Raw genomic sequence first — 27,754 nt, 5'->3', positions numbered from 1 at the left:
GTAGTTTAAGAGAAGAAACGAACAAGTTTTAAAAAGTGTTTATACAATCATTTAATATCTACAAAATTGCATTCATTAAACATAAATGTGGATGAAACCATTATGTCATGGGGTGGGCATGTTAATTCAAAGATGGAAGCAGTCAAAGAGTACATCAAATTAAGACACAAGAATTTAAATATTTGATATTTTAGAGTGGTATAAACAATTTCTTTCTATAAATATTCAATACCTCACTCCTCTCCCCAAATAGATGTGTTTCAGTATTTACATTTTACACATAAAAACTAAGACACATCCACGTAAACACTGGTGGAGTCCATCATTGATACATAATGGAATGCACCCTGAGATCATAATGGTTCTTTTATATAAAGAGTCAAGAGTTGTATTTTTTGGAAAATTACTGTTAATGGTGAAAATGACCAAATGCCTTTACATTTAGTAATGTTGATTCAAATAGATCACTTTTTTTAATGATTTCAATGGCTTTTGATGCAGATTTCTCATTTTCCAAGAACTAAAGGCAATTTTCCAGAATACCTTTCAAATTCCAGGATTTTCCTAGATATTCAGGACTGTAAAAACCCAGTCTTTATTGCGTGTGGAAGTGAAAAATACACCTGCCAAGTAGCAGACTAAACAAGTGCCAGCCAACCTCATAACAGTCAGCATCCATGATTTGTTATAGCAGTAACTCTGTCCGGATTGTTTTCAAATCTGTTACAACTTGTCATGTTTATTTGCACGTTTTTTTATTTGTAAAGAATTAGCAATAACACACTAATCATTATCATATTTGTTGTTTTATATATTCTATGAATTACCAGACTTCCTGCAATCCTGACAAAGTTTCTGCAATGACTGTATACCGATAAATTATTACCAACACTACACATAATAACACAGAGCAGATATTCAATCAATTAGTTTATCGCAAATATAGATACATTTGTATTTGTAAATGCTTTCTGGTAAATAGAAATTTATAGCAAAGTACAACAGAAGCAATGGTTTCTATGACAACCGTTGCATTAAAGGTATCATTAAAAGCACATAATTAGTATTTAAAAAATAAAGTAGAGATATGAAAGATCAATATGAAGGATGCATGGAGTATGTTTTAATCCTAGAAACAGCCGCTGCTATGTTTTTAATCTCATTTGTATAAATGAGGATGTAACCTTTAACCCCAGTTGAGTTGAAACATTGGGTAATTAAAAATTCTAGGCACTATTAATCTGAGCTGACGAAATACTGTAAAACATGTTTTTTCGCGAATTTAGCGAGAGAACTGATTCGCTAATTCAAGATGACTTTAATGACTTTATTGTCAATTTAAAATGGCCGCTAAACAAAGAAATCAACAATGACGAGAGATTCGCTAAATCAACATTTTGCTATTACGTTGTTTTACCACAATTCGCTAAAATTGCATGCCGCTTTTTCAACATGTTTTACAGTAGTTCTCTGCTTACCGTTATTATTTAGCTTACAAAAATAATGCTATATATATATAAATACATTCAGATTTTAAAGTACATATGGCAGTATTATACGAAGAACTAAAAGTTTCCATATGAATAAAATTGCATTATGATAGAAAAACTGAATGATCTGGAAATGGAATGAAAAAAATCTTTCAAATCCATGTGTTGAAAAATGCAAAAGTACTCCATGGTTGCCATGGATACATGGTAGTGTTCGAGAGCTGTATTCTATTTTCACTTCAGTTTTAACATTATAAGACTGTATGCAATAATCAACAAAGCAGAAAGTAATAAACAACTTGTTAGGGAAATTGGTGATTTTTGTTTCTTTCAAGTAAACCCATGGTTATAGCAGCAAAAATTGTACATTGCAAACCCCATATAATAATGCTTTCTTGAACCAGGCAACATGCACAGGCAGGTGAACAATAGTTTTTAGCATGTGATTAAACTGAGTTCAAGTCTGCCTAAGAAAAAAAAAATTGACTTCACTAACGTAATTTTAAATTTATTAGTAGATGTATATTTAAAGAGTTATTATATTTCAATGTGCAATAAATAAATATGTTAATTTACTTAACAATGCAAGATAAAAGATTTGAAGATAAAAGTCTGAAAATGGCAATGGTTCTGTAAATATTTTCACTTCAGTGGTGATAAAAGCATGCATTCTATTCCAGTTTAATCTGGTTTGAACAAGATCAAACTGGCTTTCTGCGCCAAAAAAGTGGTAAATGCAAATATTATAATACAATAAAATCACACTACATTTGTATGGCAGTCTTGAGTTACTCCATTAAATATTGTTATGTTCTAGGTAATCTATAATGTTGAGCCGTTTACGTATCCGATTCAGATGCGAGACCTCCGGCGATGCGGGAAGCAAGCGCTTTGCTCCTTTCACAGGTGGAAACAATTTTCCAAGTTCTGAGTCAATAAGATCCACCAGAGAATTGGCTGCTGCATCAACTTCTCTCGTTGCTATTGCCACCTGTTCAGTTATATAGAACTCGGTCGTAGACGATGAGGATGACGTATCACTGGAATCTGATTGATCCTCTGGCACATTGTTTATAATTTCGTTTACAGACATAGCCTGGCACAATTTCGACGACGTCCGTGTAACAGTAGCAATATACCGTTTCAGTTGCCTCGGATCTGCTCTCTGACCTGCAAATAAGATTATAAGAACTATTGACAATGAAACTGATAGTCTTGGCTGTTCTTATCACCAGCAATTTGCTCAGTGACCTCAGCAACAGCAAGTTGCACAGTAAAATCATCTGAGCAACTTTTTACTTAAAAATAGAAGCCTACTCCTAGTTCTTGAGAAAATTCATCATAAATCGCACGACAATGTTCATGCGTTTATTATGAATCATGAAGCTCATGTTTTGTGGCCCAATAAAATACTGTAGAATACTTTATTTTCGCTATTTTCGCTGAAAGGATGATTCCGTGAAAATAAAATCCAGCGAATATACATTTTTCCTATATTTCTATATAAACTCATCAATAATCAGTGAAAATATATTCCATACAAAACGTCCAAAAAGCTTTTTCAGCAAAAATTAATTCCAGCGAAAATAAAGTATTCCACAGTAGTCTTCTTTTATTTGTTAGTGATGTTTTTTGAGAAACATGCTATTTTTAGAACAATTCTAAAGAACACAACTCTGTTGAAAATTTGGCTGGTGATCCACACTTTTTTAAATATCTATTAGCTTCGTTGTACAATTTATTGTAAAACAAATTCTGGATATTTTCATTTATGAGTAGGCTTCTACCTTAATATCAACAAAATTACACTTTCATATAGCAAATAGCAAAACTGCTCAGTGCTTGACTGCTTATCACTGAATCAATACATAGGCTAACTTTCTTTTTTTACAAGACGAAAACAACACAGAACGGAAATTTTACACAAGAAAAGTAATAAAAATTGTGCATGAAAATCCCAGCATAAACCGTGCACATGCTATAGCAAAACAAACATAAAGTGCAAAAACCGTGCATGCATTACCAAGATAAGTAGCTGTGAATAAAAAGCACTTTAAATGTAAACCCTCAACTTTTTACCAACCTTTAGCGACGGCAAGACAAGCGCAACACAGAGAGTTTACGCTGTCGGCCATATTGCCAGACTCTGTGATAATGCTGTGTGCTCTCTGATAGTGCTTTACATAGTAAGCAGACGATTTAACACTATCTGTACTAATGTTACTGAATGTACTGGCCAGCTCTACCTGCACATCCTGACATTTAGACAACTCCACCCTTACCATTAATACTATCATGAGAAGTTTTTTAAGCATGCTGTTACAGAACTGTTGGAGATAATAAAGACATGTGCTCTTTATATAATGCTATGAAGCTGTTATTTTTAGTTGTGAAAAAAAAAGTTAATATGTTGTTGACCATAGAAGGAGCTAAGTTAGACAAGAACATGACTGAATATACTGTATATACTCTATTTAGAATCGCATCTAAAAAGAGGTGCATGTGAGCTAAAAATGTTTGTTTGATATTTTTATGCTAACTTGTTTAACCGTCAATTTACATACTGTAAAAGGGTTAATTATTCACTGGGTTTTAATTCTGCTTATTTCGCTGACTGGAAAATGCGCAAATTAAAACCCAGTGAATAAGTAAAATTTAGCATAGAACACATTATCTAAATGATAAAACCGTGAATTTAAAACCCACTAAATATGCCTGAAATGAAAAATCAGCGAAATTTAAACCCAGCGAAAATTAATCATTTTACAGTATATGGTACTGTACAGATATAGCTATACACATCTAGAGGAGATTATTAACAACGATCAGCAGTTATAGGCAGAAATGTTAACAGCAGACAACTTATGCAATTTAATATTTGTTAACGTAATCATAACAAAAAATAATTTATATGCAAACTCGAGAGAAAACACAAAAGTGAGAGTTCATTAAATTCTTCCTCCACACTCATAAACACTCCACACTCTCCCAGAGATGGTGACCTTGGTGTTCCTAACCTATACATTGAATGTGGTTAATTATATTTTGCAAACACTCATACATGTAAGTTGTAAATATACACAAAGTGATGACTGTCAAATTTAGAGTGGAGAGGTCGTCACCCGTGCATGAAATAACTCCCAAGTATTGATAACAACGCACACTAAAAACGCAAAGGCTCATGAGTAAACACGTGTTACGCAATGGCCGTTTGCCACATGCGCAAATGATGACTCCCCTAATTTGAACTCAGGACACATTTTTTTTGACACGCTATCTTCGATCTGAATTTATCCGAAACAATAACCGATTTTGTTGCTTTATGTGCTAATCAAGTCTGTTTCTATGGTAATGTATATTTCCGGCATTCTTTCTGAAAATGTTACACTTTTGTAAACTTCGAAAATAACATCTACGGTCGTAATAATAAGGCACCTGTTTTAAACTGACCTCAGTGGCATGGATTCCTTGGAAGTCATTGACCTTTGCTTCTTGTTGACTGACTGTGCGGATCGTACCCTGCACTGTCCTGTCTATAAAGACATCTACACCATCTAGGAATCCTTGTTTAATAGATGCTGATATCTGGAAGAGTGAAAAAGTAAGAAAGTGAGAGAAAATTACAGAGAAAGAGAGATGGAACAAGTGAGTAAATGCATTCATTATATACAGGAACATTAATCTTTCCACTACCAGACTTTCTCGCTTTAATTTTTCTGTACTTTTTCCTTATATATTTCAATATTTCTGGAAATAAAACCTAATTTTGGAGCTAACAGACAAAATTTGAGTCAATTTTCAGTTTTTACTGAAAAAAAAAATGGCTATTTTTGTCCCATTCTTCTGAAGGAAAGTGCAGACTATAAACTGGACTATTTTGTGAATTTGTGGTTAAAAGAGGGAACTGGTGGTGAAAAGGTTGAAAGACAGCTTACTATGGGGTCAGACACACCTTTATCATTTCAAAGTTCATTCGTTACAAATACAGTAAATATGGTAAGTGTAATAGTGAGCATTAAAAACAAGTACTCTGCACTAGATGTGAGTGAATAATTAGACAAGTGACTCATGAATTATTCATTAGATAACAAACCACTCATGAATAATGCATAAGTTGACATGTCAGCTGCAACCAATCAATTCTATACATACCTGCTCTTCATTACTATTACTATCAGTATTCAACACAGTCATATCTGTTTCCGTGGCAATGGCTAATTCACCAATAATTTTAGCTAAAAAGTCTACGGTTTGTTCCAACTGTTTGTACGACTCAGATACCATACTGTCAATATCATTCTCACAACCCTATAGGAGGAAGCGAATAATTAAGTATACAATTGTGCAGACAAATGCTGAAGATTGCATTATTGAAACAAACAGACAGTCTAATACAACAAGTATGAAGGTTTGTCAGTTTTTAAACGCTGAAGTTGTGATTTAGTTAATTCACATACATTAATGTAGCTGTCACATTGATTTTTGATGCATTTGCAGGACGCTCTCACACAGCAGAACAGAACGTTTGAAAAAGTGTAACTGTGCAATTAATGTACTTATATATCTTATGTAACTAGCATAACTTTGCATATGCTTTAGAAAACTGGTCACGTCATATGGGTTGTCATCTTCGTTTCATTGATACTACAGAGCCATATTATCACAATTCACCATCATGCCTAGGTGTTAGCACTGGCCTATATATAGTGAGTAATTTTTCCAAGCATAACTTACTTGTATCATTTTCACCACATTCCCTGCCACCTTTTTAGTGGTCTCCACCATCTGCTCGGTAAGATCCTGTATCAAGCCACTGTCCAAACCTACATGGTACGAGCTCCATATCGAAACATGCGACAACAGCAGGTCAGTTGCGGAACTTGATTCCATCACGCTGCTGGCGAGATCTTCTGCATTGCCACAGTCTGTACAGCAATCATCTCCACTGGCCTTGTTTCGCATCATTCTAATCTGCTCAATGGCAGATTTGAGTTTGTGCATATCCGAGAGGATTGAATCCACTATACTTTGTTCCTTACTGACTGTGTTGTGGAACCTCTCCAGTGAGGTTGTAAGGAGTTTTCTGCACAGATGGTGGATGGGTATAGGTGACTGGCTGCTGCTACTGCTGCTGCTGTAAACAGAGGCTCGGCTGGAAACGCTTGATAAAACTAATAAATTGAAATGCATAAATTTTAATTACAGCGAAAACCACAGATTGTGTTATTGAGATTTCTCTAGAACAACTTATTAAATACTTTAAAATATTGTCAATTACCAGCAGACTGTCTCCAGTCCTGACATATTAACACATACTAATAACTGTAACATACTTTATTTTCGCTATTTTTGCTGAAGGAGTACTGGTAATTCAGTGAAAATAAAATCCAGAGAATATACCTTTTTTCCTATATTCTACATTCAATTTTCCAAAAATCAGTGAAAATAAATTCCATACAAAACACCCCAAAAGTGTTTTCAGCGAAAATTAATTCCAGCTAAAATAAAGTATTTTATAGTATTGTAAATATATCTAGACTGTGTAACAAACACAGAAGATGACATTATTTATTTATTAGTCATGGTGTTTTTACTGAGTGTGCAACTTAAGATCATCTACGGCAGCAGTTCAAATGTCAGAATGATGCCGAGAGAAAATAGATATATTATATCATAAACATGAAATGAAGGCTTAACTACAAATGTCTCACACACTGTAAGTGTATTCCATTACAATCCCAGAATTCAAGACCTTACCTCGTCTTCGTGGCGAGAAATGTGACAAACTGGCAGGTGTTGAGCCGATAGATGATGCTCTACTTGAAAAGGAAGATAATCTGCTGACAGATCCAGGTGTTCTTAGACTAGTAAAACTAAAAATATATCAAAATACAAGAGATATAAACATGCAGTTGAAATTTAAGTCAATACAAATTTTGCAAAAAGAACAAAATTCAGGAAGATTGTTAATTCTAGGTACAGTCAAACCTAATGCTTGAAACATTCAGCAGTAAAACAAGAATTTGCCGATGTTGACTGACACTGAGGAGGTTGTCACACATGTGAGTTTGAGAAATTATCTGCGTTTCGTAGATTAGCAGATAATTGCTATCTATTCGTATGTAAGTTATTCAGGTGCCATTGCACCTGCTCCGATTGGTTAGTGGCTAAGTAGCCAGGTGCTCATGAGTATATAGTAAGAAGAGTATTCTATTGTATTCAGTCTCGGTTGAAAACAACTCAAGATGTATTTTTTATTTCATTTTTATAAATGTATAGTATTCTTAATATGGACGACTCCCGACGTCCACCCCGAGGTACATCTGACATTGCGTCAGATACAGGTTTCCAGATGTTTTTCTCCCTTGACGGGTTTTTATATCTGGTTTTTCCTGGGTGGTCAATGTATTCACGATGGGGCTTAGGCATCAATTTCGTGTATTTTTGCATATGTAAGGGGGGATAAATAAACACTGTAATAAACGCGTGTGGCTCCTGGGTGCTGCAACCACCGCATACCGCATTTCATGCGTGTTGTATAATTTGTATGAATAATTGAAGTTAAGTATAGATTATAGCTTTCCCGCTTCGCATGATCTGCACAAAACCTCTCATTGAACCTTGCTATAAATTACCCCTTAAATTCCATTCAGCAAAAATAAAAGCAGTTTACACTTTACCTTGTTGATGGTATGGCAGGAGAGTTTTCCATTTCATAATCTTTTTCCCATTGATCACTGGCATCATAAAACAAATCATCAGAATTGCTATCTGGACCACCACCTTGCTGCAATGAAATTGAAAGAAAAAAAAGTCAATTGAAAAATAAACATTTAACAGCTGCAGGCACATTTTACGCCAGCAACTAAAGCAGACTGATAAAAGATTATCGAGATTACATGAAGCAACACATGGATCCATGTACTCAAGCCACTGCATTTAGGGCAATAAAAACTTGGCATGATGATGGGTTAGATTAATAGTGTTTTCACCTTGTCAACAAAAAAACAAATTTTTGATGTTAGTTTCACCTGTATGAATTGCTGATTTGGGTTACACAAAGTGTAGATACAAATGTTGAAAGAGCATTGATTTTTGTGCAAACTGAAAATCGTTTTCTTTATGTCTTGTTTTGTTTTACCAATTCAATACTGTGTAGCATGGTTGGTAATAATACTAAAGCAATCTGGTATACCTGGTAAAGTTCTCTCATTTGGATTAGTCTGTCTTCAAACTTATCCAGAGTCCAAAAGGTAGTGATTCCTAGTTTTGTGTTATTCAGTCTGACCTTAAATGTGACTTCATCACCATCGATCTCGTCATGACGACTGAACATCTGTTAAAAAAAATAAAAAAATAAAGTACACAATCAGCAAAACCTGGAATTAAAATCAGTTTGGAGAAATTTCATGTGCAATGTATCGCTTCATCACATCATAAAGACTTATTGATGTAATGATGAAGTAATAGATTTGAATATACATGTGTAGTTATTGATTCTGGTGTCACAATGCAGAGTGGCTGGATTTAGTACAGAAAAATGTAACAGTAAAATTAAACAAAAAAACATGGGGTTAAGGCGGCATCAGAACATTTTCATAGTCAAATTTCTTTATGTACAAATTTTGTGAATAAGTAAGTGACGATGAAAACAGTGAAGAATCTACATGGTTGTGCGCTCGCCATGTGCGACCCTACCCTGGATTCAAACTCAAACAACTGTGAACCTTAATCTTTTCACCACCAGTTCCCTCTTTTCACCACAAATTCACAAAATAGTTTGTAGTCTGCATTTACCTTCAGAAGATTGAGACAAAAATAGTTTTGGTAAAAACTGAAAACTTACTCAAATTTTGTCTGTTGGCTCCAAAATTAGGGTTCATTTCCAGAAATATTGAAGAATATAAGAAAAGTACAGAAAAAAAGTCTGGTGGTGAAAAGGTTAACTAAGGTTCTCTCCAAAATCACATTTGATATTAAGTAGTGTGCCACTGAGTCAGTTACACACTCATCAAATGTAAGACCCCCTTTTTAGCGTGTCAATCCCCAAAATGAGTTAGGCTAGTGGCCTCTATGCAACAACCACCGTGCAACCAGTGGTAATTGTTTTTATGTCTACACATGTGTGCTGTATTAATCAGGTGTATGTAGCTGCATGCTATACCGTGCGTTTGTTGAGACTTTTACTGATATTATTAGCTTCCTGTAATCAAAATGAGTTAGGCGAGTGGCTTCTATGCAATAACCACCATGCAACCAGTGGTAATTGTTTTTATGTCTACACATGTGTGCCGTATTAATCAGGTGTATGTAGCTGCATGTCATACCGTGCGTTTCTTGAGACTTTTACTGATATTATTAGCTTCCTGTAACCACATGGATAGCCTAAGAAGATCACGTCTGCTGCTTCTCCTTGCATAGTCTATAGGGAGATAAACATATTAGTTACTGTATTTGTTCTATTAGAAGCACATTTCAAATAAAAGCACACCTCTAATAGAAGAGCACATGAATCAAAAATTGCATTTTATGTACACAGGAACATTAAAATACTTCATTTATGGATTTAATGCATGTGATATTAATAGAGCAATTTGGTTATGGAAACCAACGTGCATCATTGTCATCATACATGGCGAGGTTTTATGTTTGAAGTGTGTTTGATCAAAGTATGTGAGAGAAATGCCCTCGGATGGACACACAGACTGACGAAACCCAAATTAATAGTTCCCAATTTCAGACTTTGTTCTAAACAGAGACTAAAAACTAATTTTTTTTCAATTTTGATATAATCCAATAAAAACATGAGCTAAATAAGGTAAGTTAAGTATGCATTGGTCCATGGGACAATTGTATACTACAAAGGTTTACCTTTAGTAGTTCCCTACTAATGAAATTAACCTGAACTCAAACAAATGAGTGAATGAGTGGGAAGGAAAAAAGTGTACCTGATCCTCTCTTGGCTTTCTCTTCTTCCCGTGCTTTTTTCACTCTCTGCAGTCTTTCCACGTCCCTGGCTATTCTCTTTTTCTCACTGTCAAGCTCTTGTAGAATCCTGGCCTGGTAACACTTTGTGTCATCCAAAGCCTGCCTCGCAGCGACGGCCTCCATCTGTAGACGTTTCCTGTTTGCGTTCACTTCCTGTTCCAGCATCTACAGAGTATATGTAACCATATTAATTGACTTTCCCCTTTATCTTTAGAGGAATTGAAAACAGTTTTCATTTTTTTGTGACTTGAGCTGCATTCTCGGAAATATTTTGTTTGTAGCATATGTGCGATGTACCAAATAGCAACTACAGTATTTGCAAGATATCTAGGTCAGACATTGTGAGCAAACACCCAAACATCGCCAAGCATTTATGGAGATTCGGTTATGATCAAATTTTAAAGAGGGTGGGCAAGGGGGGGTAGCTGGTACAGTTTTACGGGAAATAACAAGGGCTTTTTACAATTTACAAAGAAAAAAAAGACGCTTTTACAGTTTACAGTGATGAAAAATGGAACATTGAATGGTCCGAAGAGCTCTCCGACTCACATTCTCCGCCATTGCTGTGCCGCGTGTAGAGACGCATGCGCATATTACCCTCGTAATGCTCTTCATTCGGTTAGAGGGCCTTTTACGTCTTGACATTCAATTTTGCAGTGAATTGTGTCATCTAGTCGTTTTACAGTTTCTAAAATGTAATTTTCCTGGATTATTCTTTACAATTTTATTATTTGGATGTAAATTCTTGTACGTACCGAGAAAAATGACACATTTTACAGTGTACGAAAAAAATATTTGATTGATTACGTTGTACGTCTAGCCTGTGATTACAGAATTACGGAATTTATTTTTTCAATTTACGTTGTACGAACCAAAAAATATTGCAATTACGTTGAACGAAAATAACCCTTGCCCCCCCCTAAACATCTTAGAGCATCAACAAGTCCATTGAATTGCACACGAAAATAACTGCCTACTTGAATAATCAGCAATAAGAAGCAGGTCAGGGATTTGTTTGATGAATCCACTTCTCAAGTTGTCCTGTCCTTATAAATTTATACATGATATATGAGATTTCATAGCATCTGTTCATACTTCCTGGGCTAGTTGCATTGAGCGTTTTACAAACAAAAATTAAACAAGACAAGTTCTGACGTACATTTAACTCGAAAACGATAGTATTAATAGCTCATTTTATTACATACATGTATGTTATTAGTATACTACATATACTGCAGCTTTAATGACGGGATGTAATTTCACAAAAGTCACTAGACTTCCTAGGAACCCAGGGAAAGCCACTGTGACTTCTTAGGAACCCAGGGAAAGTCACTGTGACTCATGAGACATTGAATCCCTAGGAACCCAGGGAAAGCCACAGTGACTTCCTAGGAAACCAGGGAAAGTCACTGTGACTCATGAGACATTGAATCCCTAGGAACCCAGGGAAAGTCACTGCGACTCATGAGACATTGAATCCCTAGGAACCCAGGGAATGCCACTGTGACTTCCTAGGAACCCAGGGAAAGTCACTGTGACTCATGAGACATTGAATCCCTAGGAACCCAGGGAAAGCCACTCTGACTCCCTGGTAACACAGGAAAAGTCACAGTGACTCTCAGTCTTTAAATACATGTATCAGAATTCCAACTAAGTTGTACATTTGTTTCGCAAAATTAAAGATAGGGCTTAAAGTTTGTTTATATTTTGTAGAGCAAGTTGAATGTAGTTTACAAAGTACCAGATCAGGACAAATCTGCATATGTATATCACAAACATTACAGCAATGTATGAAAAAGGGTCCTTGTCCATGCACAGTATAAAATATTTTACATTTGTTTTTCCATCCTTTTTACAATGCCCATTTTCATGATTAAAAATGCTTCTCACCCTTTTCTGTTCTTCCAAAGCAAAAATCTTTTCCTCTGCTTCCTGCTTGATTCTCTCTTCCAATTCCCTTCCTTCGCTCTCTTTTTGCTGCAAAGCAGATAGAAAACACATGGTTGTCATAAAAAGAACAAGTAACTCTGATGTTGTAGAATGTGATAGTATAAATCATAGTACAGTATTTTCTCTATTGGTAGCGCATTAATAAACTATACTAATTAGAATTTTCTATAGTCAAAAGAAATAATATTTTTAAATACAAATGATTTTGTGTACAGCCAATTTTTTGTTTATTTTGGTTTAAAAGGTGATCAGAAAGACCATAATTTTCTAATGGTTTCCACTGCAGCATTGCATTATTTCTAGGAACATTGCAGGGATTTTTGATTTGACGTTGATTAGTTTTATACTGACACAAAATTGGAAAATTGACTCAAATACAATTCAAGTTTGCATGCAAATACTCTTCAAAAACATCTCTTTGTAAACAATATTGTGTCCCTCTGTCGTTAGGTTGCAAGTTATTATAAATGATAAGAAATGGCCAATGTTCCACAGCAACACCAAGCACCTTCACTAAAGTTTTACAGTGTGTGCTTATGAAGACCACGTCATAAGTATGTCATGTGGCAGAGATTACCAGTGAGAGGTTTTGATTTCTGGAATTTACAACGACAGGTCACAGGAAATGTGCTCTTGGGATTCTCGAAGTGCCTGTGCAATAACTTGAAGCAACCTAGGAAGTCCAATAGAAACGTTTCCATAAATAATGATTCTGTTGTTGAGGAAGTCCATATACTTATTACACAATTATAAAGAAGTGAATCACATGCTTACCAGCTGCTGTTCCAGCCTTGTCATTCGGTTTTCGTAGTCATTTTTCTGATTATCCATTTCACGTTGTGCTGTTTCCTATCCAAAGCAAGTCAAATAAAAGAAAACATAAAAGCATCAAACTAAGACTAAATAATTTTGTGAGACAAAAGTTTACGTTGACATTCAAAGGATTAAAATTGTATTGTCGGCATAACTTTCTTGAAAGTCCTTTTAAATTTGTTTTAACTTTATCAAAAATCAAATTTGAAGGTTACGACGAGTTAAACTCATCAAAACCTGATGTACTTCGTCATTTATCGAATACTATAAATTATTAATTTTCTACACTACAATAAATTTGTCATGCATTAGTGATCCTACGTAATTCTTGATGTTCACTCAGACGTATTGGTAACACAAATAACATAGTCAAAAATGATGTAAGATTGGGAACAACTCAATCTCGCATCAGATTTGGTGACAATTTCTGATTAGGATATATTATGAATACTGTAACTGTTGCATTTAAAATATTATATTATATCATATGCCAAGGGCTTCAAAATAAGTTTTCCCAACTCTAATTAGATGTGATCCCATTTTAAAGTTGATCAAAATCTGTTGGCGTGTGGTTTTGTAAGTGCAATGACAGCATGAACTTACTTTGGCTTTCTGAATTTCAATCATGATTTCTTCCTGGGCTTTCAGTCTTGCTTCTTCAAGCTCCACCTCTAGTCTGTAATATGCAATGTATTTCAAAGTTAATATAATAATGATTAATGTACCCATTCCATAGGATTTACAAGTTGTGCAAGTCTTAATATTGATGATATAAAAATGTGGGAATTGCAGAAAGTATCCACTAATGTTCAAATTGCAATGATTTTCAACAAGTCTGCATGTTGGCGATTGTTTAAACTTCCAATTGGAATAGTGATGCATATAGACTGACAATATATCACCTATATTCACAATTACTGTACTTCACAGTAACTCAGTATGAAGCAAATCCTCAAACTTTAATATAGAGTGTTACTTTTAAGTGAAATACTACAGAGTTAGAAAGCCATCACCATAATACACGATCTTCAAATAATATCGCTCTAATCTAAAATAATAATTTTATACATCAAAGTGAACTATTCCTAGAATACCTCTAACTATGTTTGGCACTTGTATAAGAAACGTGAATCTAACACAGAAACAAATACACGATAACAATAGAAAATTTGACCAATTCCAGATTCAAATATAATTTAAAAAGAATCACTTACTTTGTATTCTGTTGAGTTATCAATTCATTCTTAGCGAACTCAAAATCTATGGGCATACCGGCAGTTGATTTCCTTCGCCCCGACTTCACCTCATGGGGATGGTTGACTCTGAAATAGTGGTCCCCAATTACCAATCGATCTCCCTGCATGGACAATTCAAACAATCATTTCAAATTGGTTTAAAGGCAAAACAATAGAGTAAATACTACTTAATAATTATGTGCAGAATTCTTTAAACTGCTTTTAAAAAAAAATGAAATTTTTTTATTTTCCAATGACTGAGTTTCAGTGATATTCTCGCTCAATTCTAATTTGGCAATCGCATCTTCCCACGGTCACCAACACCCATATTCTACAATGTTATTGGTCAGATTTAAAATCAACTGACAGGCGTGTGGGACCCACTCTAGATTCTCATCACTTATGTATTTCAAAGTTACGGTACATGGTTAGGAAATCTGCACACCCTAATCTTTGATATAACTTACGTGATGCAGGACAGTTGGCCCTTCAATCAAAGAGCCATTCACATATGTCTGCGCTTCATCAAGGGGTGTTATTGTCACAATGTTGTCAACATTGTTGATGTTACTGAAATTATAAAATAACTTAGAATTAAATATCACAGAAATCTGTGTACATGTAGTAACAGGCAAGGTGTGCAATCACTGATGCATAAGACTGTCCTCCAATATGATTGCGAACCTTCAAATCTGACACTGATATATTGAAAAGCCTAACTAACCACAGATTAAATCCACAAAACATACTGATGGTTAACCATAATAACAATAATGAACTTACACACAGTGACACATTTAATTTCAATTCTCTGTTTATACATAGACCCTCTGTTAGAGGGTCTATGGTTTATATCAAACTGAATCAACTCCTCATCCAATCAGATAATGTCTCATTCATTATTCTCATAACAATGGATTAACATGGAGATATCATAGACAAAACACTCTAATCAAAGATTTGCATCAAAATAAACAATTTCCCAACATTTTGATAAATGTTTTGCTTTTTTTTTAATAGGTTGAATAAGAGTTCGACTGATTAGACATACCAATGGTTCTTCCCAACTAGAGCACCAGATAGTTGGATTTCATGCTGACTGTCACCTTCCATATGTCCTACTCTATTAACACCAGCTTTCAATAGATACAACAATACTTCAGAGAGTTGAGGATCTTCATTTAGATTCACCAAATTAGGCAGAGTGTTGTCTATTTTGAATGCCACACCAGCTCTCTTAGAGAAGAAGTAGAAAATTATGTGAAATTAATTTTTTTAATATGTGAAATTTATTTATTTACAGCAAATCATTATTGTTTGCTACAGTTGTACTTACACCATTTTCATAGTTAAAGCGAGAGGGTCGTCCTCTGCGCACGCGCGGGAATTGAGTCCCAAGCAACTATACTAACACACGCTAAAAACGCAAAGGCTCACGGGTAGATGCTTGTTTGTAAACACTGACCCGCTACATGTATGGCCATCTGACGTACGCACAGGTGACGACTCCCCCGCTTTAATGGTGATGTAGTTTTGTTTACAAGTAAAAAGATAAAACTAGAAACTGAGTTAGGTTTATAATGTATACATGTTGCATCGTCTGTAGATAATTTATTTCTTTGATTTTATACACAACTAACCTCAAGCTCCCTAGACTCTTCAATCTTACTCCTCTCAGACTGAGCCAGTTTATCTTTCCAGGTCTTGGTGGCTTCAGCCATGGCCAACTCAGAGTCCTGTAAACGTTCTTTTAGTGATGCTATCTCACCAAGACTAGCCAAGTAATCATTCTCCGACACTGTGCCCCCGTTAGTCTGTCCTTTTAGCTTCTCAATTTCGGCTCTCAGTTCTATAAAGAAGAAACAACAGATACTGTAAAACCATTTATTCTCCCTGACTTGAATTTGTTTATTTCATAGCTCACATCGAAAGGCTGATCTTTGACAGGGGAATATTACATTGGAATACCCTTACTTCATCGAAATTGACCATCATCAAATGTGTACTGCACATTATTAAGCATGGAAATATCCCCAAAAATACTTTTGCGATTGTCAAATTCCACGTGATGTTTGTTACCACTACGACACTATGACCTTTGTTTGTCTCGTTTTTACGTTCAATTTCACGCATAACAGAAAATGGTCTATTGACAGGAAAACATTGAGTTCTATTGTTATTCGACATGTTTATGTGAATTGAGCAAATTATACTTTTCAGTGGAAATAGCGAAATTAAAAAAACAGTGAATAATTGCATTCGAGACTGTTTACTGATTTCAAATGAACATGATAATAACATTGCTTTAACACATTAATTAAACAAGTTATAAGAATGAAGCGATAAAATATGATACTATTAAAGTTTAATTCTAACCAAATTTTGATATTAAGAATTCCTCATTTTTAAAATTGTTCCGTGGAGAATATTCATAGAGCTTTATTGGCACCTTGAGATTATATTTGATTGAATTCTCAGGAACAAATAAGGATTCACCAGGATTCAAATTACTATGACCCATAGTAATTTGGAACAGCAGGGAATCTCTAAGAATCTACACAGCAAACTCATGTGAATCCACATGAACTCACACAGCGAATCAGTATGGACCCACACCGAACCTAAGAACCCACATAACAAACTCGTGTGAAGCCACACAGCGAATTTGTATGAATCCACACAGTGAGTCTATGTAAATTCACACATATACTAACACACTAATTCTCAAAAGGGTTCAAAGGAAATTCAAAAGCACAATCAAATGGGAAGCTGAAACCATTGTCAACATTGAGATACACTGAAATGTGGTTATTCTACATCTCCCACAATTCACACACATTCAGACCATCAAATTTTTCACACAATAGTCCTAGCAATATTAATGCTTGAAAAGTGCAACTTTAAGATATTTTTTTCATAATGTCACTTAAGAGGAAGGGTTAGTAAAAAAAAACAACAACGCTAATAACACAAACAAGGATATGACCTTTGAATTGCCATCGTGAGCAAAATTTACACGTACCGGTAGATCAGAAGCAACGTCAAAATGAGTTATGAAAATATAAACACAAGACAGTCCTTCCAAAGTAGTAAGACATTCTATCTGTTCTTAGCTACCACAATCATATCGTTTACACAGCACAGTACCGGTAATCACAAGTTGCTAAGCAACTCAAGTATTTTATTAGTTCGGGTCAAATATTAGTAAATACAGATAGGCCGCGTGACCATAAAGCACCCCCTTCTCGTTGTGTCGTCACTGGAAGCGCTGTCCCAGCTCAAACCTGTGTCATATGACGCCTAACTAGCCGATTTTGGCTAAAATTCCGCTCCGCCGCCTCTTTACAACAGTGTTTATATGCGGAACTTGATATTGCTTTTTACAATTTGGGTTGCCTTTGAATCACATATTTTAGTGAAATATTGTTTATAGAGTGAAATATTATTGTCATACATAATTTAATCTTTAAAACAGAAACTAACACATAATAACGATAATCAAATTTGTGTTTGAAGTTCAAAAGTAGTTGCCTTATTTCCGGTTTCAACTAGTTCGAAAATAGAACGTCCTTGAGCGCAATAAAATCACGCGTAGAACTCCATCCGAACCAGACTCTAGCAGCGTAAACTTATTGCAATTTGCGCAATTTGGGCCCAGTTTGTTCTTACAAGTTTTCTAAGTTTCATTTATCATTATTTAGTAAACAGGTCTCTGAAACGATTTAATATATCCGTAAAATACATGGCAATTGACGATTGACTTCGAAACGTTCGAAATTTCGAACAAACTCCCAGCACACCTAGCGCGATATGCGTCAGATCGGTGTAGAAGACGCCGAACTGCAGCGTCAATGCCCCCTTCTTTGTTGACCCTCTATCACTTAGGTAGAAATGTCTCTAACTATGATGGCAGCAGAAACGCACAAATAGCACATCCAGCAGAAGACTATACTGGATCATAATTAAAGGTACACACCTCTAATAAGCCTGGCACTTGGGTCCTCGTTGATCTTAGCGATATTCACAATAGTTCTTGCTTGTTTGGCATATCTGAGTGTGCTCATTGTTTCCTCAAAATGTCTATTCGATGGTCCAATGGTAGCAATCATGGAAGTCTTTGAATTTCCACCCAGACTTTCTTTCAGCAACCTGTAAAAGTTAACAGTGTGTGTTATGCCCTGATAAAAAAAAAAGTTTGTTTTCTGAAATCAAGCATACCCGGATATACTTAATATTATAAATTTTCATGTCATTCATGTTTTCTAAAATTCTGATAACGACCTAGTGAAATGCTTTTAGGATTTGTAATTCATCTTGAGTAGTATATAAATATTTGTGTATTATCAAATTATAAGTATCCCAGGGCAACCACGCATAAAATTAATTTGATTGTGCAACTATTACCAGAAATCAAATATTATATTCAAATATGTTCCCTTCTTTGTTCAAAATGAAAGGGGTTCCTTTTTTAATATTAGCAATACAGGAAAAAGTGACTGGACTTATTATGCTTCTACTTACCAAGTCAAAACAGAGTCTCTGTATGGTATGAATACTTTCTTCTTTTTATGCATAGATCTTTCAGATAGTGATGATATCACCTTACCCAGGGTATGCAGAGACTTGTTGATACTGGCTCCCTCCTGTAGAACATCAAATATTTATCATCAGTCAATAGGATTGTGGCTGTATCAAGAATTTATACAATAGGGGTATGCAACAGATGTGGTATGCAATGAAGACGTCAAGTTGAACACATTGCAAGATGGTCACAAAATCACATGCATAGAGTATATCTCTAAAAATACCAAGTGCATTCTGTAAAAGAATTTGTCAGGAAAGATAATTCATTTTCTATTTAAACATTGCATACAAAGTGTAGATGTAAACTGCTTTATTACTACATACATGTATATTTAATTACAATAGCAAAATTGTTATCTTCTGGTTCGAACAACTGGTTCTTGCCGATCGGTCACTGTGTATGCTTGCAAAACGTAAACAAGTGTGGCAACCGATAACTCCTTGATAAATCACGCAACTCTTACAGCAATACTTAGACATTTAGAAAATAAAGTGAACATATAACTAATCAAGTGTATTTGTCATGTACTCAAGACACAGCAACAACATATTGCAAAGTAATGAAGGATAAATGTCACATTGCTCAATTTGTGTAGGACACCCATAACTTTGAACACACAAAGTGTATTTTTTTTCAACGAAAAAACAAAGTGTAATTTTTTTTTGTAAACTTCTAGTATTTCATTCAGGCTGTGACATTTGAAAAATGGTAGCCCCATAAAAACAAGAATTGGAAGTCTCTGTTAATTTCAAGCCATGTTTAGAAGGTTCACCAAGATCAATATTACAATAAGCTCCATTCTGTTCCTAGATTGTAACAGACAATGCACAATGTTTGAATACTTCAACTTACCCGGAGTCTGGTTCCCGTGGTCTCAGCAGAAGTACACCTCTCACTTCCAGCCAAATCAATCAAGTTTATTCGACTTGTCCGTGAGTGTTCATGAGCTTCACCTTCTATCATCTCAGTCTGAAATAGAAAGATAACTTTATAACACCAACAGGTATTTAAACATAATACATATTTCTAACATGGCTGAACCATCTTTACCAATCAAATCGCATAACATGTGATTGCATGCATGACTTTATTCTCAAGGGCAGACATCCAGGCATTTTTACTGCCTGGCAACCATCACGGTGAAATCAAAAGTCGAAAACTGTACTTTCAGATACTGTGGAATACTTTATTTTCGCTGAAAAATCTTTTTGGGCGTTTTGCTTGGAATTTATTTTCACTGATTTTTGATGAGATTAATGTAAAATATAGGAAAAAATGTATATTCACTGGATTTTATTTTCACGGAATCATCCCTTCAGCGAAAATAGCGAAAATAAAGTATCTACAGTAGTTGTTAACACTTTCCTTTACAGTGTAACAAAACTACCCCTACATGTGCAACATATATAAATTTGGTTGCTCAGGATTACTTCAAATTTGAGTTCGCATATATTTTTACCAGTTCTTCAACCGGCGCTCCACAGCAGCTTGCGCATAGCCCATAGAAATACGTGGTGCAGCGTAGAACGTTCTGTGACATAGTTCCACTCCTGAGAACTCTATTGTTTGATTTACAGCAAAATTTACATTGATTATATGTCAATTTCATTATCAGAACCAACACTGATACTAAATGTAACAGCATCAGTAGCAAGATCAATAGTGAAATTAACAAACGATCATGTCTATCAAATAATGAAGATTAAATCAATCAATCATGTTTTTCAAATCATAAGATTAAATCACATAATCAAATCAGATTAAATTGATGTATACATTGTATTATGATAAATATGAAATAATGTAATTAAATGTAATGTAAATCATGAAAATTAAAAAAGTAATCTCTAACTCTTTGAAGTTTTACCTTTTTCTGTGTAAGTACAATAGTAAATACTGAATGTGATCGGCTTGACTTATCATTCATACCGGTCGATGCAGTGGCTCGTTGCTTGTTACCTAGTGCTAACCAACCAGTGATGTCATCATAGGACTTAGCAACAAACCTGAAATAATCACAAATACAAGAAAATGTACAACATCAAAAATTATTATTATGTGGAGACCATAAGTATGCCCCTTGAACCTACAGACCCGCCAGAAAGTATTTACGCACCTGTCATTTGATCGTTTTCGTAACTAAAAATAACAATTCCGGGTAACATGATGTGTTGACTTTAAAATATACTAAATTTAAGAAGAACTAGTGCATTTTAGTCAAAATAAAATGGTTGATTTGTGTTTAGTTTTTTTGTATGTAGACGTTTTTTCAGTGAGCGAAAATCGCCATGGTTAACTCTATGGGAGCGCGCTCATTTGCATATCATTTGCATCTCATTAAAACTTCGCGCCATAAAACATGTGCGATAGTCGTGTCCTTTCTCATGCAAATTTGAACCAATTGGGAAGCTGAAATTATTTAAACACGCGCTTCTGGGCAGGAATACCTGTCAGTTGTAGTTCATGAATATTCCTATCGAGGTCATAGTGTCAGATACGTAATTTTTATTTACAAACATTGAGCCATGCCGAAAGTTAGGGAATTGTCAGAATTTACTAAAGGGAACATTGAAGCACTGTATACAGAAGGAGTGTCTAATAGGGAAATTGCAAGAAGACTGGGAATTTCTGAAGGCTCCATACGTTTCAACCTGCGAAAACTTCGTCTGCGAGGTAGTATGGGCAATCGTCGTCGATCAGGTCGACCAAGGCGTACAACGCAACGCGAAGACCGGCTACTCATCAGGTCTAGTTTAGCGAATCGGTTTCACACCGCCCGTAATTTGCGTGCCAATTTTAATCAACTCACTGGGAAAAGATTGAGTTTGAGCACTATAAAATCAAGACTATATAAGGATGGTAATCTTCGCGGCTGTGTTGCAAAAAAGAAACCTAAACTACAACCTCGGCACATCGCAGCGCGGTTGCAATTTGCCAGACAACACATCGACTGGACTCCGGCGCAGTGGGCTCAAGTTATCTGGTCGAACGAATCAAAGTTTACGGTGTTTCGTAGCCGTGGAAGATTATTTGTACGTCGGAGACCAGGTGAAGAGTACGAGCTGAAATGGATTAAACCTACAATAAAATTTGGTGGTGGTAGCGTCATGGTGTGGGGGATGTTTTTCGGCTACCGGCTTAGGGTCGCTGGTCCGTGTACCGACGACCATGAACCGATGGAAATATTTGGATATCCTGCAAAACGAAATGATACCGTCGCCACTAAGACTCATTGGATCCAATTTTCATTTCCAACAGGACAATGCCCCCGTTCACACAGCATTGGCAGTGAGGGATTTTCTAAATAATCCACAAGAGTACGGATATTTTTTCGACAACTTTACCACTTTGAATTGGCCTGCACAGTCTCCAGATTTGAATCCCATTGAGAACCTTTGGGAGTTGATCGATTTAGAGGTGCATTCCCGACCAGTTGCTAACATCGAGGATTTATACGCGAGTATAATGGAAGCTTGGGAAACAGTTCTAAGTGAACATGTGTCGGAAACTCATCGATACCATGCCAAAAAGGCTCAGAGAAGTCATCCAGCGAAGAGGTGGACACACGCATTATTGACAATCGCCGCGTTCTATGTCTTCATGAATATTCATGAGCTTGCGTTTACACGGTATTCTCCATAGAGAATTCGAACGTTTTTTCACTGTTTCGTTCAGACTGCAGTTTTTATTCAATCCTGCATGACAATGACAATTTTGTTGTTTTTATTGTGTGTAAAAACGCATATTTTATTAGATATATAAATATATTTATTCAAACCGTTATTGAGTTTATTTTATTGTATGATATCGTAGGTAGTAACTGCCTGTAGTGTGGTGTGTAAATACTTTCTGGCGGGTCTGTATATGATAGGCCATTGACGTATAAATATTTGCTGTGACATAAAAACTAGTTTTATTATTCATTGATGTAACAGAAAATCATACATTGATAAAGTGATCTTAATAAACATTTTACTATAGTTATGTAATTTGTAATTTGAAAAAACAAAGTTCACATTTCATAAGCAAAATAAATGAAAAGACAAAAAAAAAAAAAAAAAAAAATCAGAGGCTACAACATTTTAGTTTATGCCTCAGGTCATCAATGCAGTCACATACAATTTAATTTTTTTCTCTCGATACAGATTTTTCTCGCCGTCAAAAGCTGACTCAATTTGATTTTGTGTGGACTACATTTTGACTCAGGATTCCTACAAAATCAGAGGATAATTAAAATTGTGTGTAATTTTATACTCACGTTGATAGTCCTTCCACATATGGTCCCAGGACTGGATGCTCTCGGACTCTTAGCTGTGAATAGTGGTAAATTAAAATATTTGATCATTACAGGAATCACATTTGTGTCAACTCCCCAGACAAATAAATATATGCATATTTTTTTGTAAAGTAATTCTGAGCAGGAAATCTTTGAGAACATGCATTGAAACACTATTCAAAAGCATTTATTTAACAAATGAAATTGAACAAACAATCAAACAGAAAGCCAGTTTCACCATTCAGACATACTTAAAATCTTTAAAAACTAAACAACATCCAAACCATCAAATATTTTACACAACAGTTTGCAAGTCCCTCCTTGAGCTTTAAGAATATCATGCATTCTGCCTACACAGCATCCCTTGTATGTTTGAGCAAAAACGATTTGTGATTTTGTACAGAAAGTGAGTACACAAAACAAGTTACTTTTTCAACCAGCACTACTAACACAGAATTGTAAATTTTCACTTTATGATTAATTCTAAAACTTACAGTAACTTTCTTTTTTCCCTTGTCTTTTGATGAGGCCAACAGGTCATGTATTTTTTCGTTGTAAATTTCAAAGTAGCTTATTTCAGTGTTAAAAATAACCTACAGGAATAAAACATTATTTCAAGAAGGGAAATTCATTAATTCAGACTTGGGTACTCTGGGGAGTGGATGGGGAAGTCCTGGGATTCTTCCAGCAGGGACTTACAAAGGTAAATTTTCAAATGGTGAACAGCTTTGATGAACATTCTACAATTCAGACTATACTTTCGGGCAAACTGTATAATGTTGGAAGTATGTAGAGTAAAATTAGCATTCGCCCCTGCAAAAGTAGCGTTTAGTTTTGTGTTTATGACATGTGGACGAAAAATATACGACTGTAAAACACCTTAAAATACACTTAGTTACACATCAATATAGCAAATGTGGTTAAATGTTTAAATTGGCAGAATTTCAATTTAGCAAAAGTGTCAACATATTGATTGTGAGATACGTACATCGTACATCTTGAAATTTACAGGGTGGTAAAATTAACCAAAGCAGCTAAAAAGACGCGTTTATCTTATCACTGTCTTTGATGATGAGTCATCAACCTCTGAGGATACTATGGAAATTGCGAAAACTGATCTAATAAATGAATAATTCTTTTGAATATTGCAATGAATTATGGGTACTCACATCTTCTTCTAATGGGTTATCTATCCGACAAAACAACTCTTCACTGAAACGTGGCACAATACCTGCATTATCTTGCTCTCCCATAATACTGTAAATAAAATAAAATAAAACTTAATGATACATATAGAAAGTACACTAATTAATACATTTCCTCTATCAGTGGTGCACATTACCAGCTTGTTCACAGTAGTGGCAAACCCAACTGTAAATTCTGAAAGTAGTCCGGTAACATAACATATCACATACATGTCCTAATATGGAATTTAGGAAATCCGTATCACCACAGTGCAACGTCACACACGTGTCTATGTGTACGATAAATACTTGTATAACGTTGACCATCTTTATGAAATAGTGAATTCCAGACAGAACGCCTGCCTATCAAAACTGCGTTGTCAAGTTCACCAAAGCACATGCCAGTGTTTCGCAAAGTTACAAGCCATCATGCTAACTGACTGAACAAATAATTCTCTGAACTGCTGTAAAAATACTGTAAATTATTTTGTAATGTGTCTGGGTCAATAAAATTTAAAACATGGTGGATGTATGTGATATGACATGCATGTAAACAGTGCTTTGAGCGGGTCTCCGAAAGTTGACTGATAATGATCTTGCGGCAGTTAAAATGGTGACTATGACTATAACTGAGAGGTTACCAACTTTAATTAGGTATGATTGAAAGTGTCTCCCAGGTGGAAACTCGTACTCATGAATTCATTGGAAAAGTGCATTGGATTGTGGGAAAATCAATGTTTATTAACACAAAATGTCGCACATATTTTGTACAATAGTCGCACAATGGCCACTGCCCTTTAACCAACAATTATTTGACTCAATAAAAGTACTGAATTGAAGGGATATCAAACAATGTAGATTTAACTCCCTAAATCACATACCTGTATGATTTGCCATACCCGGTTTGCCCATATCACATACCTGTATGATTTGCCATACCCTGTTTGCCCATATCACATACCTGTATGATTTGCCATACCCTGTTTGCCCATATCACACACCTGTATGATTTGCCATACCCTGTTTGCCCATATCACATACCTGTATGATTTGCCATACCCTGTTTGCCCATATCACACACCTGTATGATTTGCCATACCCTGTTTGCCCATATCACACACCTGTATGATTTGCCATACCCTGTTTGCCCATACCACACCTGTATGATTTGCCATACCCTGTTTGCCCATATCACACACCTGTATGATTTGCCATACCCTGTTTGCCTATATCACACACCTGTATGATTTGCCATACCCTGTTTGCCCATATCACATACCTGTATGATTTGCCATACCCTGTTTGCCCATATCACATACCTGTATGATTTGCCATACCCTGTTTGCCCATATCACATACCTGTATGATTTGCCATACCCGGTTTGTCCATATCACACACCTGTATGATTTGCCATACCCTGTTTGCCCATATCACATACCTGTATGATTTGCCATACCCGGTTTGCCCATATCACATACCTGTATGATTTGCCATACCCTGTTTGCCCATATCACATACCTGTATGATTTGCCAGATCCTGTTTGCCCATATCACATACCTGTATGATTTGCCATACCCGGTTTGCCCATATCACATACCTGTATGATTTGCCATACCCGGTTTGCCCATATCACATACCTGAATGATTTGCCAGATCCTGTTTGCCCATATCACATACCTGTATGATTTGCCAGATCCTGTTTGCCCATATGCAAACAGACAGGTGTTATACCCTTCAAAGGCACTGGTGAGTAGCGGCCTGGCTAACTTCTCGTAAACAAACTGCTGCCCGGCAAAATGAGAATCACTCTGTTTGAAAGACCAGAAACAGTAGTCGTAGAAAAAGTTGTGGATGGCACCAGTATCAGATGTAACAATTGTTTCATTGTCTTTCATCGACACTGACAGCTTGGTATGGCCTCTGTCAATCTCCCTGAAAAATAAAAATATTATTAATTAATTTCAGGAGACAAATTTGCGAATTCTGAGGGAACTCAATTTCAATGATTTCTGAAAATGCCTGAACTGACAAACATCAAACACCAGCATGATCTCCATAAATTTCGAGCCAGGTTATTTTGTTATACTGTCATACATGTAGGTGTCACAATGGAGGAATTTAAAATATAATTTAAACAAGTGTACATGCAGAGTAAAATCCAAATCCAAAATGTGTAGTATAACGGTTTCTACTTCATTTTTTTGGGGTATCTTTTGTGACGTTACTACCAGTACTACAATAATTATTAAATTTATAGCTATAGTGAATTTTTTTCATTCCCGCTGACATATCAGATTAGTATCACTTGACATCTCATATACTGTATTTGCTCTATTAGTCTAGAAGTGCATCTCCAACAGAAGTGAAACCAGATTAATTTCTTGTCAACTTCTCAGATCTACAAGTCCCTCAATCAATTTCCAAAGAGTCCTGCCCTAAGGCATTAGGGTTATTGTACACTGTGTGTGAAAGGTAATTACAATGTTAACAGTCAAACTTGAACGATGACAATGTACATGGAATTGCTTTTACTAATTCCTCTCATTGTGCCAGGTTTTCATATTCAAGGTTACTAGTACCCCCTGACACATAACAATAGCTCATTTGTATTACACACACACGACCCTGTAAAACTCAGTTACAAAAAGATTATGTTATGTTTGGGATTTAGGCCATATGGTGTTTCCCTTGTTTTAAGCCAGTCCATGTGGCTATTGGTATACATGTATGCTGTCTACATGTAGTTATGGATGGAAATAGAATCTTACACCAGGCATTGCTCGTGTGCATCTTCAACAAACTTGAAGCGAGAGGGTCGACACCTGCGCATGCACAGGAACCGAGTTCCAAGTGATGATAGCAGCACACGCTAGTGTGTTCTATGCTAAATTTTACACATTCACTGGGTTATAATTTAGCACATTTCCCAGTCAGCGAAATAAGCGAAATTAAAACCCAGTGAATAATTAATCCTTTTACAGTAACTTTTTTTTTTTAACAATATACAGTAAGGTCCAAGCATAACTCGTATAAGCTGTTTTAAAGCTATCTTAGTTTGCTTCCAAAACTGACACATATGTGAAATATGCAGCGTAACCTGCCTAAATATCATACGTCTCATATTGGTAACATTGGTAAATATTGAAATTATTGATCAAAATGTTTTCATAAAAATGCAAAGCCTGCTGATCACCAGCTTGGAAGTTAAGTTATGCTAGGACTGTACTGCAG

General features: G+C 35.5%; 2 protein-coding genes across 3 annotated transcripts in view; one reads left to right on the top strand and one right to left on the bottom strand.

Moving 5' to 3' along the window:
• Positions 1–26: 26 nt before the first annotated feature.
• Positions 27–26,451, bottom strand: LOC100371468 (kinesin-like protein KIF14). 2 transcript variants are annotated; one of them, XM_085492069.1, is made up of 25 exons: positions 26,201–26,451; positions 24,507–24,594; positions 23,832–23,930; positions 23,320–23,372; positions 20,929–21,067; positions 19,914–20,030; positions 18,998–19,119; positions 18,453–18,625; positions 16,117–16,325; positions 15,528–15,712; positions 14,944–15,046; positions 14,456–14,598; positions 13,845–13,917; positions 13,203–13,277; positions 12,369–12,455; positions 10,439–10,643; positions 9,818–9,912; positions 8,686–8,826; positions 8,171–8,277; positions 7,248–7,363; positions 6,225–6,661; positions 5,643–5,798; positions 4,941–5,075; positions 3,574–3,817; positions 27–2,660 (listed from the first exon to the last, which is right to left on the bottom strand). In XM_085492069.1, exons 1-25 carry the CDS (start codon positions 26,416–26,418, stop codon positions 2,287–2,289), a joined length of 3,894 nt encoding a protein of 1,297 aa, XP_085348195.1. In that variant the 5' UTR covers positions 26,419–26,451; the 3' UTR covers positions 27–2,286. The 2 variants fall into 2 exon arrangements, with proteins under 2 accessions (XP_085348195.1, XP_085348196.1); XM_085492070.1 differs by lacking the exon at positions 3,574–3,817.
• Positions 26,452–27,608: 1,157 nt separating this feature from the next.
• Positions 27,609–27,754, top strand: part of LOC100371315 (cubilin-like) — a 21,886-nt gene continuing 21,740 nt past the window's right edge. The window contains exon 1 of the mRNA XM_085491936.1: positions 27,609–27,657. Coding sequence (XP_085348062.1) covers positions 27,609–27,657 — 49 coding nt within the window. The remainder of the gene's footprint in view (positions 27,658–27,754) is intronic.

This window comes from Saccoglossus kowalevskii, chromosome 17, assembly GCF_978046115.1.
Source record: "Saccoglossus kowalevskii chromosome 17, keSacKowa6.1, whole genome shotgun sequence".
NCBI lineage: Eukaryota > Metazoa > Hemichordata > Enteropneusta > Harrimaniidae > Saccoglossus > Saccoglossus kowalevskii.
Note: the sequence above shows the minus strand (reverse complement) of the source record. Positions and strands in the feature narration are given on the sequence as shown.

Bases quoted from the DNA above. Each gene is read 5' to 3' on its own strand.
- LOC100371468 (XM_085492069.1), bottom strand. From the start codon at position 26,418: ATGAAAGACAATGAAACAATTGTTACATCTGATACTGGTGCCATCCAC. The intron at 15,713-16,116 runs GTTAGTTGTGTA...TTCTTCTCTAAG, and splicing joins AAGAGTCTAGGGAGCTTGAG to AGAGCTGGTGTGGCATTCAA. The intron at 5,799-6,224 runs GTAAGTTATGCT...TTCCTCCTATAG, and splicing joins ATGTGGTGAAAATGATACAA to GGTTGTGAGAATGATATTGA.